This window comes from Esox lucius, chromosome 13 (genome assembly GCF_011004845.1).
Source record: "Esox lucius isolate fEsoLuc1 chromosome 13, fEsoLuc1.pri, whole genome shotgun sequence".
NCBI lineage: Eukaryota > Metazoa > Chordata > Actinopteri > Esociformes > Esocidae > Esox > Esox lucius.
In genome coordinates this window covers 8,258,010-8,275,159 of record NC_047581.1, presented here as the reverse complement: position 1 = coordinate 8,275,159, position 17,150 = coordinate 8,258,010, and the positions used below count along the sequence as shown (strand labels likewise).

Here is a 17,150-nt window from a genome sequence, read left to right as displayed (position 1 = left end):
CAGCATACTGTATTTTAAATGCACACTTTGCCTTCTCGTTGCTGGTCTGGCTTCCAGAAAGTCTGTCAGAATGGTGCCAAATTCCTAATAGTGTCCAAATGCCCAAAGGCATTTCTTTTTCATTTCAAAGGCAAATCATTGCAACATCGACTGAATTATGATCTGAACATTTTGTATTGTATAGTATTGTATATTTCACCAATAAGGCATGAGGGGTGTGGTGTATGGCCAATATACCATGGCTAAGAGCTCTTCTTAGGTACAGTGCAAGCCTCGATGCAGCAGTGGTATGTGGGCAATATATGAAAAAGCTAAGCTAAGAGGTGATTTATTTATTCTTTGTAATCTGTAACCAATGCAATTAATAAAGAGTATTTTTGTCATCCATGGGGTATACTGACGTATATACCATAGCTTTCAGACATTAAGCATTCTGTGTTTGAACCACTCAGTTTATATCTTCCTTTTTTTATTTTACAGAAAGTTGAGTAAGAGTACATTTTTATTTCTGGCAATAGCTTGGGGTAGAATAGCATAAGTTGAATGTGTGGACTGAAAGCTGAAAAAGATCTGTGTGTTCAGAAACTTAAAAAGAAAAAAAATTATACAATAGACTAATGCATTATTTCCTAAGGCCCCCCCCCTTAAGTTCCCTAAGATCTTTCATAATTTATGATTTAACTGGCAGACTCTTTAAATGTGTGGGCAGTGTTTAAATCACCACAGTACACAGTCTTATTAAACTCAATACCAGAATTTAGGCTAGTCAAATAATTCTAAATACATTAACGATGGAATGGAAAAATGTTATTGATTTCTGGAACTTTAAATTGGTTCAGGCAAACTTCGTATGATGCAGCAACACATCGTTATTTAATATAAGCGATTTTTCATTAGCTCTCTGATATTTTGGTTTGGGTGTACAGATGATTTCTTGTCCATATATTACATATTCCTGAAAGATTACAGTAAGTTAAAAAAACTATTGTTTGTCCTTGGATGTTCAATCTTAGTATACTTGCTGTCAGAGAACACAGCTACACATAATTTCTCCTGTCTCAAAAAGGTCAGGCTTGTCATTTGTAGTAAACCTCTTTGCTTCCACGTCTTCTTCCAAAAATTGTGTCAGGCCAAATAAAACAGAGTTTGAAATCTCTCCAGGCTCAGGGAGGGAGTGTGGCCTGAATGGCGTCCTATAAGGGCATGTACCATGAGGACCCCTGATGTATCTGCATGAAGCCTGACTAATTCATGAGGCTAGCTTGGGCTGTATGTGTGTGGGTGGGTGTCAAAGTATAACTCGTAATGTAATGGCAGTCACTTTAAAACCAATTTATTCCCAGGCCGTATCAGTTCTTGGAATATTATTAAGCAGCTTTTATCGTAAGCAAGAGAGTAGATTGCAGACAGAATGATGGTCGCAGATTGTGATGTGGTCATAGTAATGTGTGAGTGTGAACGTTATCCCTAGATATTAGAGTTACATTTCAGGGGGACTGAGTTACACTTTCATAATATTAATGCCATTAATCTCCACAGTAATACCGTACCTTCACAGTAATGTCATTGCAATGAAACTAACTGTGCCAGGCAAGTGAAACCAAAGGATATTCCACAAGACACCTCATAATATGGTCTCTAAATGCTGGATATAAATCACTTGAGAAAAAACGACAATATGAGCCAATATAACATATATCTCAGTGGGTTCCGGCCAGACTCACACTGGGGTGGACAGTGTAGGAGGTAGGTCTCCCACAAATCCTGGTCCTTGCGTCAGGTGACGTCATTCACTAACTGAGAACTGGGTTCAAGCATTTAAAAATAGATTGATAATGTGTTTTAACAGCAGAGCTAGGTCTATTGTTGTTTGACTTGATTTTCAGTTGCCAGTCTTTCTTGTTAGGGAAACTAATGGGCATTTGTTATCTGTGGGAAAATAAATCCCTATTCAGTGAGATAATATATGGGAACTAAAAGGACTATATCGCAAACTAAATTCAAGGTTTAAAATGTTTTCACCTTTAGCAAGACTACAAAAACATTTAATCGTCTGATTCATTTATATCCTCTCTTTCCCTCACAAATGCTCATCGGGAACTTAATGCACTCATAAATGATGGTGCTGTTTGGCTTATTTACTTTTCATAAGACTCTCTGTCGAGAAGCCAGCTTTCGACTGGATCACTGCCAAGCCTTCCAATAATATTGATGACAGGTCTCTATTAAAGGTGGGCACTGAACTTCAAAGAGTAATGAATCAGTATCAATCCTTGCCTCCCCAATTGGAAAATAACAAAACTGTTTGTGGCAGCAACAGGTTAAATAATGTATATAAGTTACCTTAACAGTTACCTTTGGAATACATAAGATAGGATTCTAAATGGTTTATAGATGATGAGCTGTTATATCATCTGACTACTTAGAGCTTAAACCACTGTTGTGTAATTGTAGCCTTCATTAATATCCAGCAGTGAATTTTATGAGGCAAAACACAGATCCAACAGGCACAATTCAACACTGGCTAAGTGTTATTTGTTTTAATTTGTAGAGGGTTGGGGGTCAACACAGAAAAACACAATATTAGACTTGGGCAGAAGCTGGAATCAGGTGACTGGCAGACCAAATCCGTCTCTTTAAGGATTTGTTTTCGGCCCTTCTTTTTGTCAAGTTTTAGTCAGGTTTTTAGTCAAAACATGTTTTATTCTAGAACATACTGTAAAGTATTAAGTTATTCAGAAAAACATTTGTTTGAGGAAATCTGTTCAAGTACTACTAAAATCAAATAATTGACTACGTGATTGTGTCTCAGTCTAATCATGGTGTGAAATTATAATATATAATAGTTTTTTACCCAAATGCATACTTTTGTAAATTCTGCCTTTATTGATAGAGGAGGGAAAGTTAGAGCAAACACAACTTGGCATTGGGACACAGGACTGATGGTTGCTGATAATGGGCCTCTGTACATCTTCCATTAAAAAAAGCTGTTTCTATTTACAATAGTCATTTACAACGTTTAACCATGTCAACACTGTATTTCTTATCAGTTGGATGTTATTTTAAATAGCCAAAAACATGCTTGTCTTTCAAAAGCAAGGACATTTTTAAGTTACCACAAACTTCTGAATGGTGGTACAAAGGAAAGATAGATGTGGGACATATTTGAATCCATGCTGTTGCGGTATATGTGATCCAGAGACAGTAGCTGGATGAACCCTAGGCTACACAATTTATTTTAAAAATCCTTTGACCATACTCCCTGACAGAAATTGGTCTGTGGCTGAATCTAGTTTCTGAGCCCTGGCATAGGAAAGGGTTGCTTGATCTCTGAGTTTGAGTGACAGATAAAATGTGTAGCATGTATAGGTCCTTGTTATTCAGATAATATCTAAGTGATGACAATGTATCGTTTAAGGCAATTAATATTGTTTATTGTCCAGAGGTTTGTAACACTGGATTAGAAGCAGCCAATACCAAACAGGTCTGACATACTCATGGTGGTCATCCCATATTTTTTCGGACACTCAGCCATAACATAACCTTTCGGGACAGAGATTCAATATGATACAATATCAGTTCTGGAGGCCAGAATCAATTTCAACTACTGTCTGCACACCACACACATGACTACTTCTGAAAATTGCAAGCTCTATCTGTGAGGAGAGCCTGGCTGTTATGGCGTGGTTTTACTCAACTTTAAGAAAATCTTAGGTTTATGTGCAACTGCATGAATACTTTAAAGTGGTCTGGAGCAACGAATGTTTGGAATGCATTTTTAGCCTAAACACCATCTGTATTTATCTGTGAAAATAAAATGACTTTACTGAAGGATTCTCATTAGGCAGTTGAATGAGCAAAGGCAAGGGGCATGGTTTGGGAGACCCAAGAAAATGCAAAACGAGACAGTTGATATATTCTAGACTGCCACAATCTATTAAGGTTTGGTGCATTTTAATGAATGTTAAATATGCTGAAGAACTTGGCCTTGGTCAATATCAAGAGAATAATAAATGAGCTTTTAAATTTCAATTTCAGGGCAAGATAGGAAATTAGCCACAGTAATGACAGGATTAATTATATAACTTGAGGCAAAATACAGAATGACTCATTACAGGTTTGTTTTCATTGATTTTTCCCTAAATAACCTTCTTCTCATTACGTTCAGATATTGAACAGAAATATATGACAAACAACACAGAACAACATACTGACTGACCAGTTATATTGAAAAAAACACATTAAAAGATATACAAAACACTGATAATATGGTTGAAATATAAAAGTTCCATATCATCAAGGCATAGTATCCCATAAAAAAAAACTAGCAGGGTACTGTAGGTGCATTAGATAATAGTGGAAACAATGATCAGTCCAAAAAATTACTGCAACAGATGTTGGACAAAAGAATGTGCCTCATCATTGTTCAGTTATAAACCGTTTTAAGGAAGAAATGTGCCCATGATTTTGGCATAAACATTTAAAAAACATTCTGGTTATGGTCATTCTCAAATACGATGTACACAAAGCTACAAAGTGAACCATTCATTTCAAATATTAGAAATTGTTGTTGAAAAATACTGATGTACTCAAAATATGTCAAAGATACAAGACTGTGTACCATTCATTGAGTGGAATAAGCAAACTTATAATAGCATACAAGAATGCGGTCCGTAGTGGTAAATTGTTGAGTAGATGAAACTCACCTGACACCTGGACCACTGGAAATGTTGGAGAATGGTGGATGTTAGGCAAGCAAGTTTTGCGTTATTTAAAAATGTATATTAGTTAGGTATCGTCAGTAGACACCGGTACAGTATGTGCTTTTCTGCTAATTCGAAACTCTACCCAGACTTTACATCTTCCCTGACTTTTTGGACTTTTCAACCCTACTCACAATGCTATTTCTTAAATTAACCATGACATACAGTAACTACCAGACTTATTAGAAGGCTATTTAATGTGTTGAAAACTAGCCTATTGTTCTTAATCCAACTCTACAACAAGGCTATTAATCATTTTTGTTTTTAAAAAGCATAGCTACGTAGGCCTATAACTTTTGGAAATGCTGCAATGTTCATTCTTTTGATCAAGCTAGAATTGTGGTCAAGCTAGCTTGTTACATTGACAAAATGAGATGAGGCTAGCTATTGACCTAACTAATGCTATGTCTTGCTAAGATTGTTTTGCTAGGTTGTTCATGAAGGCTAGAATGTTTTGTTATCATCTAATACACTGATCAGCCATAACATTATGACCACCTGCCTAATATTGTGTAGGTCCCCCTTTTGCCACCAAAACAGCCCTGACCCGTCAAGGCATGGACTCCACTAGACCTTTGAAAGTGTGCTGTGGTATCTGGCACCAAGATGTTAGCAGCAGATCCTTTAAGTTCTGTAAGTTGCGAGGTGGGTCCTCCATGGATCGGAATTGTTTGTCCAGCACATCCCACTGATGCTCGACTGGATTGAGATCTGGGGAATTTGGAGGCCAAGTCAACACCTTGAGCTCGTTGTTTTGTTCATCAAAACATTCCTGAGCCATTTTTGATTTGTGGCAGGGCACATTATCCTGCTGAAAAAGGCCAATGCCATCAGGGAATACGGTTGCCATGAAAGGGTGCACATGGTCTGCAACAATGTTTAGGTAGGTGGTACATGTCAAAGTAACATCCACATGAATGACAGGACCCAAGGTTTCCCAGCAGAACATTGCCCAAAGCATTACACTGCCTCCACCAGCTTGCCTCCTTCCCATAGTGCATCCTGGTGCCATGTGGTCTCCAGGTAAGCAACGCACACGCACCTGGCCATCTAAGTGATGTAAAAGTAAACGGGATTCATTGGACCAGTACCATTATTGACTTTTTCAGCAATTTGTGCTACAGCAGCTGTTGGATTGGACCACACGGGCCAGCCTTTGATCCCCACGTGCATCAATTAACAAGCAAGCAAGTTTGTTTATATAGCACAATTCTTACATAGAAGCAATTCGATGTACTTATATATATATATATATATATATATATATATATATATATATATATATATATATAAAAATACAATAGCATAAAAACAAAATACTCAAACGAAAACATCAAAACAACATCATAATAGGAAAACATAAAATAAGAAAATAGAAAAATAATAGAAACGGGATAAAAACATAGGAAGCTATAAAAGCTGTAAGGCAGTTAAGTATAAGTGCTCAGTCATAGGCACATGAAAAGAGTGTTTTTAACCTGGATTTAAAAATGTATACGTTTGGAACACGTCTAAGATTGGTAGTTTATTCCAGTTGTGTACAGCATAACTGCTAAACACAGCTTCTCCATATTTAGTTTGGCCTCTACTAGCTGACCTGTGATCAGGGATCTAAGAGCCCTGCTTGGTTCATATTCTTCAAACATATCAGAAATATATTCCAAGCCTAGACCATTCAGAGATTTATAAACTAAAAGCACCACTTTAAAATCTATTCTGTAACTGACTAGAAGCCAGTGCAAAGATTTAAGAACTTGAGTGATGTGCTCTGTTTTCTTGGTCCTGGTTGACATTCTAGCAGCTGCATTCTGAATGAGCTGCAGCTGTTTTAAAGTCTTTTTGGGGAGTCCAGTTAAGAGCCCATTACAGTTGTCAACCCTACTAGAGATAACAGCATGGATCAGCTTCTCTTGGTCTTTTTGGTAAACCAAGCCTTTGATTCTGGCTATATTTATAAGATGATAGAATGCTGTTTTGGTGACTGCTTTGATATGATTGTTAAATGTGAGGTTTGAGTCAGAACACCAGGATTACCCACTTGATCACTGGTTTTAAGGGCCCAAGAATCCAGGTCTTTACTAATACTTGTTCTGTTATTTTCATTGCCTAACACAATAGTCTGTGTTTCATCTTGGTTTAATTGTAGACAATTTTCGTTCATCCAGGTATTTATGTGCTCTAAAAAGTGACACAGAGTCTATTGAGTCTATTAAGGACTGTCCTTTTTTTCCAGCCTATCTATAAGTGTTCTATGTTCCACAATGTCAAATGCTGCACTGATATCTAATAGAACCAGAACTGTTATCGGAATCTGAATCAGTATTCAGCCGTATATAATTTAAAACTTTAATCAGGGCTGTTTCAGTACTGTGATGAGTTCGGAAGCCTGGCTGAAATGTCTCTAAGAGACCGCTTCAGGTCACAAAATTGCTGAGTTGATTGAATACAACTTAAATTATCTTGGCTATGAATGGGAGATTTGATACAGAAATCTATAAGTGTTCTATGTTCTACAATGTCAAATGCTGCACTGATATCTAATAGAACCAGAACTGTTTTTTTATTGGAATCTGAATCAGTATTCAGCTGTATATAATTTAAAACTTTAATCAGGGCTGTTTCAGTACTGTGATGAGTTCGGAAGCTTGGCTGAAATGTCTCTAAGAGACCGCTTCAGGTCACAAAATTGCTGAGTTGATTGAATGCAACTTAAATGATCTTGGCTATGAAAGGGAGATTTGATACAGGTCTATAGTTGTTCAACATAGATGTGTCCAGTGTCAAGATGTCGACATAGATGTTCAACATAGATGTGTCAAGATGTCGAATTGTTTCTTCTAGGGATTTTTTATCAATTGTATTAAACCACGACCTAATAACCAAGTTATGGTTATTATGAGCCTTGACTGTGCATGACTCTATCGCCGGTTCACAGCTTTTTTTTCCTTTTGATAGGTACTGACCACTACAGACAGGGTACACCCCACAAGGGCTGCTGTTTTGGACATGCTCTTACCCAGTCTTCTAGCCATCACAATTTGGCCCTTGTCAAAGTCGCTCAGATCCATACACTTTTTCCTGCTTCTAACACATCAACTTTGAGGAAAGTATGTTCACTTGCTGCCTAATATAACCCACCCAGTGCCATGATAATGAGATTATCAGTGTTATTCACTTCACCTGTCAGTGGTCATAATGTTACGGCTGATCCGTGTATATTGCAGGGTATTGGTCTTGTGGAATGCAATGTTTGATCAGGGAAGGGTATTGGAAACAACAAAAATTCATACAATTATTTATCTCTCAGCTTTAAAAAAAATCCTACTGATTTTTTTAGTGTGTTTTTTTCCGGTCAATTTCAATGCACAGTAGCCAGATTTATTTTTTAATAATTCAAATTATTTTTGTATACCTACATATGATTCCTAAATTATCAGTTTTATACCCTCTATAAACAATATATTATTTAATATTAACTTATTCCTAATAGCAAATTAAGAGCAACAATGTAAAAAGACAAAGTACAACAACTCCAACATGTAGAGGAATATATTTTCAAGTTTTTATTGGCTTGACCTTAGAACAAAACCAATAGTTGCACAAAATAACACAAACATAGTAATAACAAGGCCTGCAGATGTAGTTAATTAATTGACATTCAATTGAACAGCAGAAACTATAAATAGTACTTTCTGTAAGGGTAGAAAACTTTATAAATATCACTGTACAAATATACAAATGTAGATCCATCATCTGTGTGTGAACAATAAATAATTCCCTCAAATACATTAACATCAGAAAGAAGCAAGGACAGCATATAATAATAGTGATGAAGGTGATGGTGGATTTGATGATGATGATGGTGACATTGAAGTTAAACATAATGATGATCATAATGATGACTATGATGATGACTGTGCTGCATCAAAGCGTAATTAACATATTTAATGACTAAAGCAACATAAATTGAATAAAACTTTAAATTAGATTAAATATTATTTCCAGAATATTAGTATAGACGGTGATGATATTCAGACATTGAAATACATGTATTAATTTATTTAGAAATCCATATTTTTGTAACGACAGAATTTTGAATTTTTTTGTGAATTGTCATTAAGTACACAGTACACAGTACTTACACAGTAAGGCCCAGGTTCAATCTGATCATAGGAAATACAAATTTTAGGTTTTGAAAAGCTCTCAATTTCCAATTGAGACTATATTTGCAGCATGTACACTGTAAAGTATATTGACAAATTTGGAAACATTGACTAAAACTGCAATTCCTCCACCCAAACTATTTGCTGATATTTTCTTAAAAGAAACTTGACACAAGCTGCATTGTACTGTGTTTTATTCTACTGTAGTACTAAGAGCTTCTGTATTATGATAATCAGGTTATACATACATGTTTGTATTTCAACAGTCTCAGTCTAGTTCAAAGAGTGGACTGCAGCTGGAGTCAGTGCTCCAAGAACCACCCAACACAGACATATGCAAGACATAGGTTTCAGCTGTCGCATTCCTTGTGTCAAGCCACTCTTGGACAAGACACAGCGTCAGAAGTGTCTCGCCTGGGTCAAAGACAAAAAGGACTGGACTGCTATATGTGTGCTATATGTGTAACAAGTGGTCCAAAGTTATGTTCTCTGATGAAAGTAAATTTTGCATTTCCTTTGGAAATCAAGGTCCCAGAGTCTGGAGGAAGAGAGGAGAGGCACAGATTCCACGTTGCATGAAGTCCAGTGTAAAGTTTCCACAGTCAGTGATGGTTTGGGGTGTAATTCATACAGTGATGGTCATGTATGAATTATGTCAATTCACCAGCATGTGCAAACAAACCCCTGTATCTTATCCAGAATGCCATTGCCAATCTGGTGTTCAACCATCCCAAGTTCTCCCATGTCACTCAGTCTTGTAAAGCTTGCATTCCCAACAAGGGCATGGTGCTTGCCTATGGACTCCCAAGGGGAGCTTCCTCCACTACCTTCAGGCAATGCTTAAACCCTATGTCCCAACCTAGACTTTTCATTCTGCCAATATCTGGGCTTTTGACCATCCCACTCATACAGGAAAGCAGTTTCTGAGCTTGCCAGTCAATATTCTTTCTTTGTACTTTCACCCCAATGGTGGAACCAGCTTCCCCATCAGTCTATGATAGTAGACTCTCTGTTACCTTTGTGTACAAATGCTTGCTACAGTATGTTCATTATTGGTGTTCTCTTCTTTCTTGCATTGACTTTTGCCGATATCGATATAATTGATAAAATGAACTCACCACTAAGCTGTGTAGTTGTTTCACCCAACTTTCATAAAATGAATGCATTAACTATAAGATGGCCTGGATAAGTGCATCTACTAAATGACTAACATATAAATGTAATGTAGGTATAATTATGTATCTAAATGGTACTATGATTGCTGCGGAATCAGTGTGTAATCACACATTACATTTCTGAAGCACATACTGGAACAAATAACATAATAATTTGAAAAGTATAACACTGAGTGAATGTACATTTGGAAATTCCTTGTTACATTTATGTTTCCATTTGTGTTAACTGAAATCAGGACAACCTTGTTACACATTGTTGTGTAGTAATATACTTGTAACTATGGGTATCACTTAAGCTATTACACGGTAGCTAGGGCAATTCAACAGAATGTGTGACCAACACTTTGAGGGTCTTTCAGTTATAATGAAGTGTACTACTGGCCTGGATTGTTAATTCATTGGACATTATAGATCAAGTGGTAGGTATCTGTCTGCATGTTGCCTAGCTATGTTCCAATTATTTTATTGTTATGAGGCATACAAAGACTTGTCTTTCTTTCTGCTTGGATGTAGGGGAGTCGGGGGTGGGGGTATCCCATTCCTAGCATGATAAACATATCTCAGTCTGGCATATTGGATGGATTTATTTAGCATTTTCCACACTACAAGCTGTTTTACCCTAATGTCGGTGCCATGTGGTGCGCTAGCGGAACTCACGTCAGAGGAGAGCTTGCCTGGGTTTCCTGGCTGTGTGATAAATTGTGCTGGCAGCAGTAGAACTGTGGAGCTATCTCTTCTCTCCCTTCTTTTACGATCATGGTTTAATCTCTCTTTAAGTCCTGCTTCTTTCCAGCTCTCACCAGCAGGCCTTGGTTGTAAAGCAATGCATATGGTAGGCTGGGGGGCAAAGTCAAGAGCCACGGGACAGAGAGGCATGTGGTTAGTCCACTGCCCACGCTTGCCTCTCTGAACACAGTCATGGAATCTCAGAACCACAGAACAGCACATTAAATATATATTTTAAAAAATGACTTATATGTTAATGTGTCAAACAATCTCATCAATTTTTAATGGTAAAAAGTGGAATGGACTGACCGCGATTAAGACATACAGGCCTGATCCACGCTGACGTATATGTGTGTGTCACATGAAAAAAAGATCTAAGCTTCTTCCAATATTACACATTTGTTGTAGGAGTTTTCCCCTTCATATATAAAGTCCCAATATATAAAGTCTGTGTTGTATACAAATTAAATAGATTAGGCATATTCCATGTTTTCATGCACTGTTGAGTATTTCTATGTTTAGATTGCGTTTGGCAAAGAGGAGGAGAGTGATTTCGTTGCTCAATATGTAACAATTATGTGGCATTTTAAGCAGCAGAGCAGGCACATACGAGAAAATACAAGACTTGAATGAGTAATTATCTGTTGTTGTTCATCCATTAAATCTAACCCAATTGAATTATTAGGAAGAAGAGGTGGAGGAGCTGCATGTAGTCAATGCTTTTTTAAGTGCAGTTGCAATTTAAGTACAAGGAGGTTGAATTTCATTTCCAACTCAATTTGAGAATGAAAAATAAGGGTTGGCCATTATCAGATTACCCTCCCACATGCTTATCTATTTAGTCAAATCAGCTGTAATGTGAATTATTAGTGAGTCAAATGAGCTGCGAATGATTCATATGTTTGTAGGTGGGACAACAACCCCATAAACACGATGTGCCCCATAAGTAAAGTGCATCTAAATACAGATCAGTGAAATAATTGTTGGGATGTGTCCCAAATGGAACCATATTCCCATAGGGCCTGGTAACACTAGTACACTATTCAAGGAATAGGGTGCCATCTGGAGCACATACACTACCAGTCAAATATTTGGGGTCACTTAGAAATGTCCTTGTTTTTTGAAAGAAAAGCTATATTTTTGTCCATTGAAATATTTTTTTAAATAAAGGAATTTATGGAATATCTACCTAGGCATACAGAGGCCCCTTATAGAATATAATTTCTTCATTGTCACTGTGCTGGTGCATACAACAAAATTCATTATCCGTAACCATCAGTCCTGTGTTCCAATGGCATGTTGTGTTTGCTAATTCAAGTTTATCATTTTTTAAAAGCTAATTTTTAATTTGAAACCCATTGGTAATTATGTTAGCAAAGCTGAAAACTGCTAATTGAAGAAGCAATACAACTGTTCTTATTTGCATTAGTTGAATATCTGGAGCATCAGCAATTGTGGGTTTGATTATATTCTCAAAATGTCCAGAAAAAAATAAGTCTCTCCTTGTTCTGAAAAATAAAGGCTATTCCATGCGAGAAATTGACAAGAAACTAAACATCCTGTACAACATCTGTGTACTACTCATAGAACACGGCAATCTGGATCTAACCAGAATAGAAAGAGGTGTGAGAGCCCTCACTGCACAACTGAGCAAGAGGACAAATACATTAGAGTGGACGCCTCACAGGTCCCCAAGTGTTAAGGATAGACAAATATATTATTTTAGGTGTTTGGATAACAAAGAAAAAATTTCAGACACAGACCAAATGAAAACATGTTGAAGGAGTGCTTGATCATCTGTCAAGCATGGTAGAGGCAATGTGATGGTCTGGGGGTGCTTTTGTTGTGTTAAAGGGGAAGATTTGTCAGGGGAAAAGGGATCTTGAAGGGATCTGTCACTACATTTTGCAACACCATGCCATACCCTGTGGAAGGCATTTGACTGGAGCCAATTTGATCCTATAACAAAAGGACAATGACCCAAAGCACAGATCCAAACTAGGCAGGAACTATTTAGGGAAGTAGCAGTCAGCTGGTATATTGTCTATAATGGTGGGGCCAGCACAGTCACCGGATCTCAACCCTATTGAGCTGTTGTGGGAGCAGCTTGACCGTATGGTACTTAAGAAGCGCCTATCAAGCCATACCCAATTCGGGAGGTGCCTCAGGAAGCATCGGGTGAAATATCATCAGATGACCTCAACAATTTGACAACTAGAATGCCAAAGGTCTGCAAGGCTGTAATTGCTGTAAATGGAAAATTCTTTGATGAAAGCAAAGTTTGAGGGACACCATTATTATTTCAATAAAAAATCATTATTTCTAACCTTGTCAATGACTATATTTCCTATTCATTTTGCTATATCTCCTATTCAAACTAATTTCATGCATGTTTTCATGGAAAACAAGGACATTTCTAAGTGACATTTCTAACAGTTGGGTATGTAGTCTCTAGTTTCAACGCACCCCACAGAAAAATCGCTTTTACTTTGTAGGGTGGGAAATTTTACAGAGGACTATTTTAATAGTTGGAATCTGAAAGTGTTTCCTTTATAGTGAAAACCTTTCATTTTATGCATAGCTGTATGACGTTTAAACCAGACATTCTACATTCGTGGTGGGGAGAACTAATCACAGGCACACACACACACACACACATTACACACACCCACAATACACACACAGGCTACATTATATACAGAAACACACACAGAAAAAAACGCACATACAAACATACGTGCACAGACACATGCATGCCCAAACACGCACCCCCACCAGCACACGCAATACATGAATCAACACAAGTACACACACATACACACACGTGCCTACTCACAACATACACCCACAAACACGTAGTCATTGTGGCCAATTAGCTCTCTCACCATCTGTATTCTCTAATCAGCTCTCTCCGAACTCTAAAGGAATGACTAATGTGGATAGAGTACCATCAGCTAGAGGTACATTTAAACCAACAATGCCATGTCTCCCAATAAACAGCAACTTCACTGGTGGGGAATATAAATGAGCTGTTGATGTTGTAGAGATGTATCGCAGAAAAGTCTCCGGCCTATTAAGTTTGAGGACAATGTTATTAATTCAATGGAAATAGCATAATCGGAAAGTTCAGACCATTGCTACTCTAGCAATATTATACCTTTTTTATGAGTTTGAAGTTGAAGAGATTCCGAAGTTGGCCAACCTCATAATAAAGTTGGGAGAAGTTGTAGATCTTGTACTTCAGGTATTCTTTTTCACCCTTTACACATAATCTCTATCATTCTCTATGTGCTTTCCCCACACAACTGAAACACACAACTTGTACTGGCCAAGCCAGTACAAGAGAAATACAATTTCTGAAAAAGTTCCTTTCAATCAAACCATCTAATAAGGCATAAACACCTGAAGCATATGAATGGGTATGAGAGTAATGTACGGTTAAATAGGAATACAATAGAGTGTGACGTGTAACTTCTGAAAAGTAAAATCCTGTATGTGGCAGCAAATTAAAAGCTTTTGTGCAGTATTGTATATTGGATGACAGTTGCTTATTCTGTCAGAAATCCACAGCAAGATTACAGCAGTGATGAAGGCAAGAGGACACAAGTATATAATGCTGAAATGTCATGGAATGTGAAAGGACTGAATAATTAATATAAAAGGCTGACTTCATCATAAATATCCTGAAACTTAAACATCAGTTAATACTTCCAAGCAGCTGAAGGGGTTGGATGGGGTAAATCTCTATAATTTTTTATGACAAATGTCATAAAAAAAAATATATATATACATAAATCCATATAAATAAATAAAAATACTTTGTCTGTGAGGATCTAGGATGTGATGACGATGTACAGTATCTGGATGTACCACATGTGAATGGGACACAGCATGTCACTTTGAATAATTATCTACAAAGCTGAAAGGCTGTAAATAGTCATCTGATGTTCATACAGACAGATACTGGCATATGAGAATTCTGTAAAATTAGATGGGTATGAAAATGCTACATATTGAATGATCGAATACATGTGTTGGTTCCTGAACCCAGTATGAAACATCTCCAAAAGATTAAACTGTTATACTGTTAAGTTGTTCTGGGGAGAAAGAAAGTTGTAGGCATAGAGCGGAAAAGGCCTCTCTGTCAATTTGTTTCCAAGTCTCTCCGTTGACTGTCCTCCTCAGTCTCTGTGGCAGAGCGCAAGGTCACGGGGTCAGGGATTGTAACCACAACAGGTTCCCGCCAGCTGATGGCTAGAGAGAGGGTGCATTCTGGCTGGGAAAGGGAAGGGGCAAGGAAGCGGCTGGGGTGTGTTAGAGGCTTAAGGGGTTGGTAGTGGTAGAGGCGCGGCAAGCCCAGGCAGGGGATAGAGCTGAGGTGGGTAAGGCTAGGGCAGGACGATGAGGGGAATATATGGAGCTGGTGGGGGGCGGAGGGGATTGAGAATAGGGGACAGGGGGTGGAGCGATAGAGCAGAAGCAAGCGGAAGGAGCCGGGGATAAGCTTCACCACGCAAAGACACAGTCCAATGGTTACTTCGGCTACAGCCTGGAGCGGGAGAAGGAGAGGAAAAACAAGAAGCAACAGTAAGTCCATGAGTGGTCCACTTAAGGCCAGAGGATTAAGAAAAACACGACAATGAGACGAAATAGAGAAAAGCTTATCAAAACATGCAAGTAAACACGCTCGCGGAACACCCACACCACCGCGCACAAACACAAATTCCCGCTTGGATGACTGGGGCATCATTTGAAAATAGAAAATAATAGGAGATGCTTATTAGATCCTCTAAATCTGGAAGGGATGTGTCTTTTATGTATTTCTTTCCATTAACTCATCATCCAACTGGTTTTGCTCCTCCAACTCCCTGATATTATGTTAGCAGAACAAACCGTGCGGCGCGACACAGTAGTATGACATTGCTATCATCTGGCAGAGTCACAGTAGACCTCAGCTATTCCGAGTGGCTCACTGGTACTGGTTTTCTTTTAGCTGGCAGATGGACGGACATGGGGACCGCCGCAGGGAAGACAGTGGGGTCACAGTACTACACACTGCTCTCTTTTACGTAAGGTTTATTTTTGGTCTCCTACAGTACGGACTGAATTGTGTCCACCATGTGGCTGTCTGTCAGAGAAGGAACCAAAACTGCCCTTGGGGTTACTGTCTAGTCCCAGGGGATTAAGCTCTTAGTTGTCCCCTATGTTCTTCATCTGAATAAAAACCTCCAAATAATCCAGAAAGGATGAGACCAATGCAGTTCAGTGAGGCTAATTATATTTTTCTTTTTTGGATGGGCTGTCAAGACTTAAATGAAATGTGGTCACACATTTCAACGGCAGTCTATTCGAGGACCTGTATTGTTGGCTCACTGCGGTAGGAGGGGGCGTCGCCAGATGCTTCCTTACAGGTGATTCCTTCCTGTTAAGGAACATGTGTGAGACCCTGGGGGCATCTGACACACTCGAGCGTGAATGAATCCAAGCTCTGGTCACAAACACTGCCGAAGCTGAAGGGGGAGTATTCCAGAAATCCATCTAATCCATTTCAGGCTATATACTGTATGTTTATTGTTCTTTATCTCTCTCTGTCCTCTCCCTCTCTTTCAGTCATTCTCCCTTCTATCTCCCTCCCCCATCCACACTCACTCAGTGCTTTTCTCTCTAGGCTGCACGACGAAGTGAAGTACTCGGTGTGGGTGTTTGCAGAAATAAAGCCCACACACTTTGAAAAGTATTGCTAACTCTCAGAGAGCTCATTTGTTGCACCAAATTTGTAGTTTCTAAAGCTTCTGTACTACAAGTGTTTCACTGTGCAGACATATAATTAAATCCTTAAGTTTGATTAACTTGCAGCTGTTCCAATATATCTTGCAAGCTGGGTTTATCTGTATTTCCTAACAGTAAAGGTTAACATTTAATTGACTTGCTCACTGATTGAAATATGCAAAACCCTCATCCTTTGTGGGGTCATTACTGTATTGGGTACCTACAGTAGTGGTATAGAAACCAAATACTGAAGCCACTGATACAACAGAGACAGCATTGAGAAATATGGTTTCTTTACCTGCAGGCTGGGTTGCTCTGTGTTCAGCTCTCAGTATGACAATTTCAGAACGGATGAAACAAAATATACATGAGGGTGGGCAGAGAAGACGGTAATGGAAAGGTCAAACGGTTCCAGGGAAAGTTCAACTGAAAACACCAGGGGGGAAAAACAACACAAAAGAAATACAAATGTCATTCAGGTGAGCGTTGTTTTTGTTCACTACAGTCACTTTTCGGTGCACAATTCTGGTCATTTGCTGATCTCATCATGAAAG

At 38.3% G+C, this 17,150-nt stretch overlaps 1 protein-coding gene across 1 annotated transcript in view; it reads right to left on the bottom strand.

The window, feature by feature from the left end:
* Positions 1-13,198: 13,198 nt before the first annotated feature.
* The window catches only part of ksr2 (kinase suppressor of ras 2), a 107,545-nt gene continuing 103,593 nt past the window's right edge, over positions 13,199-17,150 (bottom strand). The window contains exon 23 of the mRNA XM_020052181.3: positions 13,199-15,376. Coding sequence (XP_019907740.2) covers positions 15,370-15,376 — 7 coding nt within the window. The 3' untranslated portion in view covers positions 13,199-15,369. The remainder of the gene's footprint in view (positions 15,377-17,150) is intronic.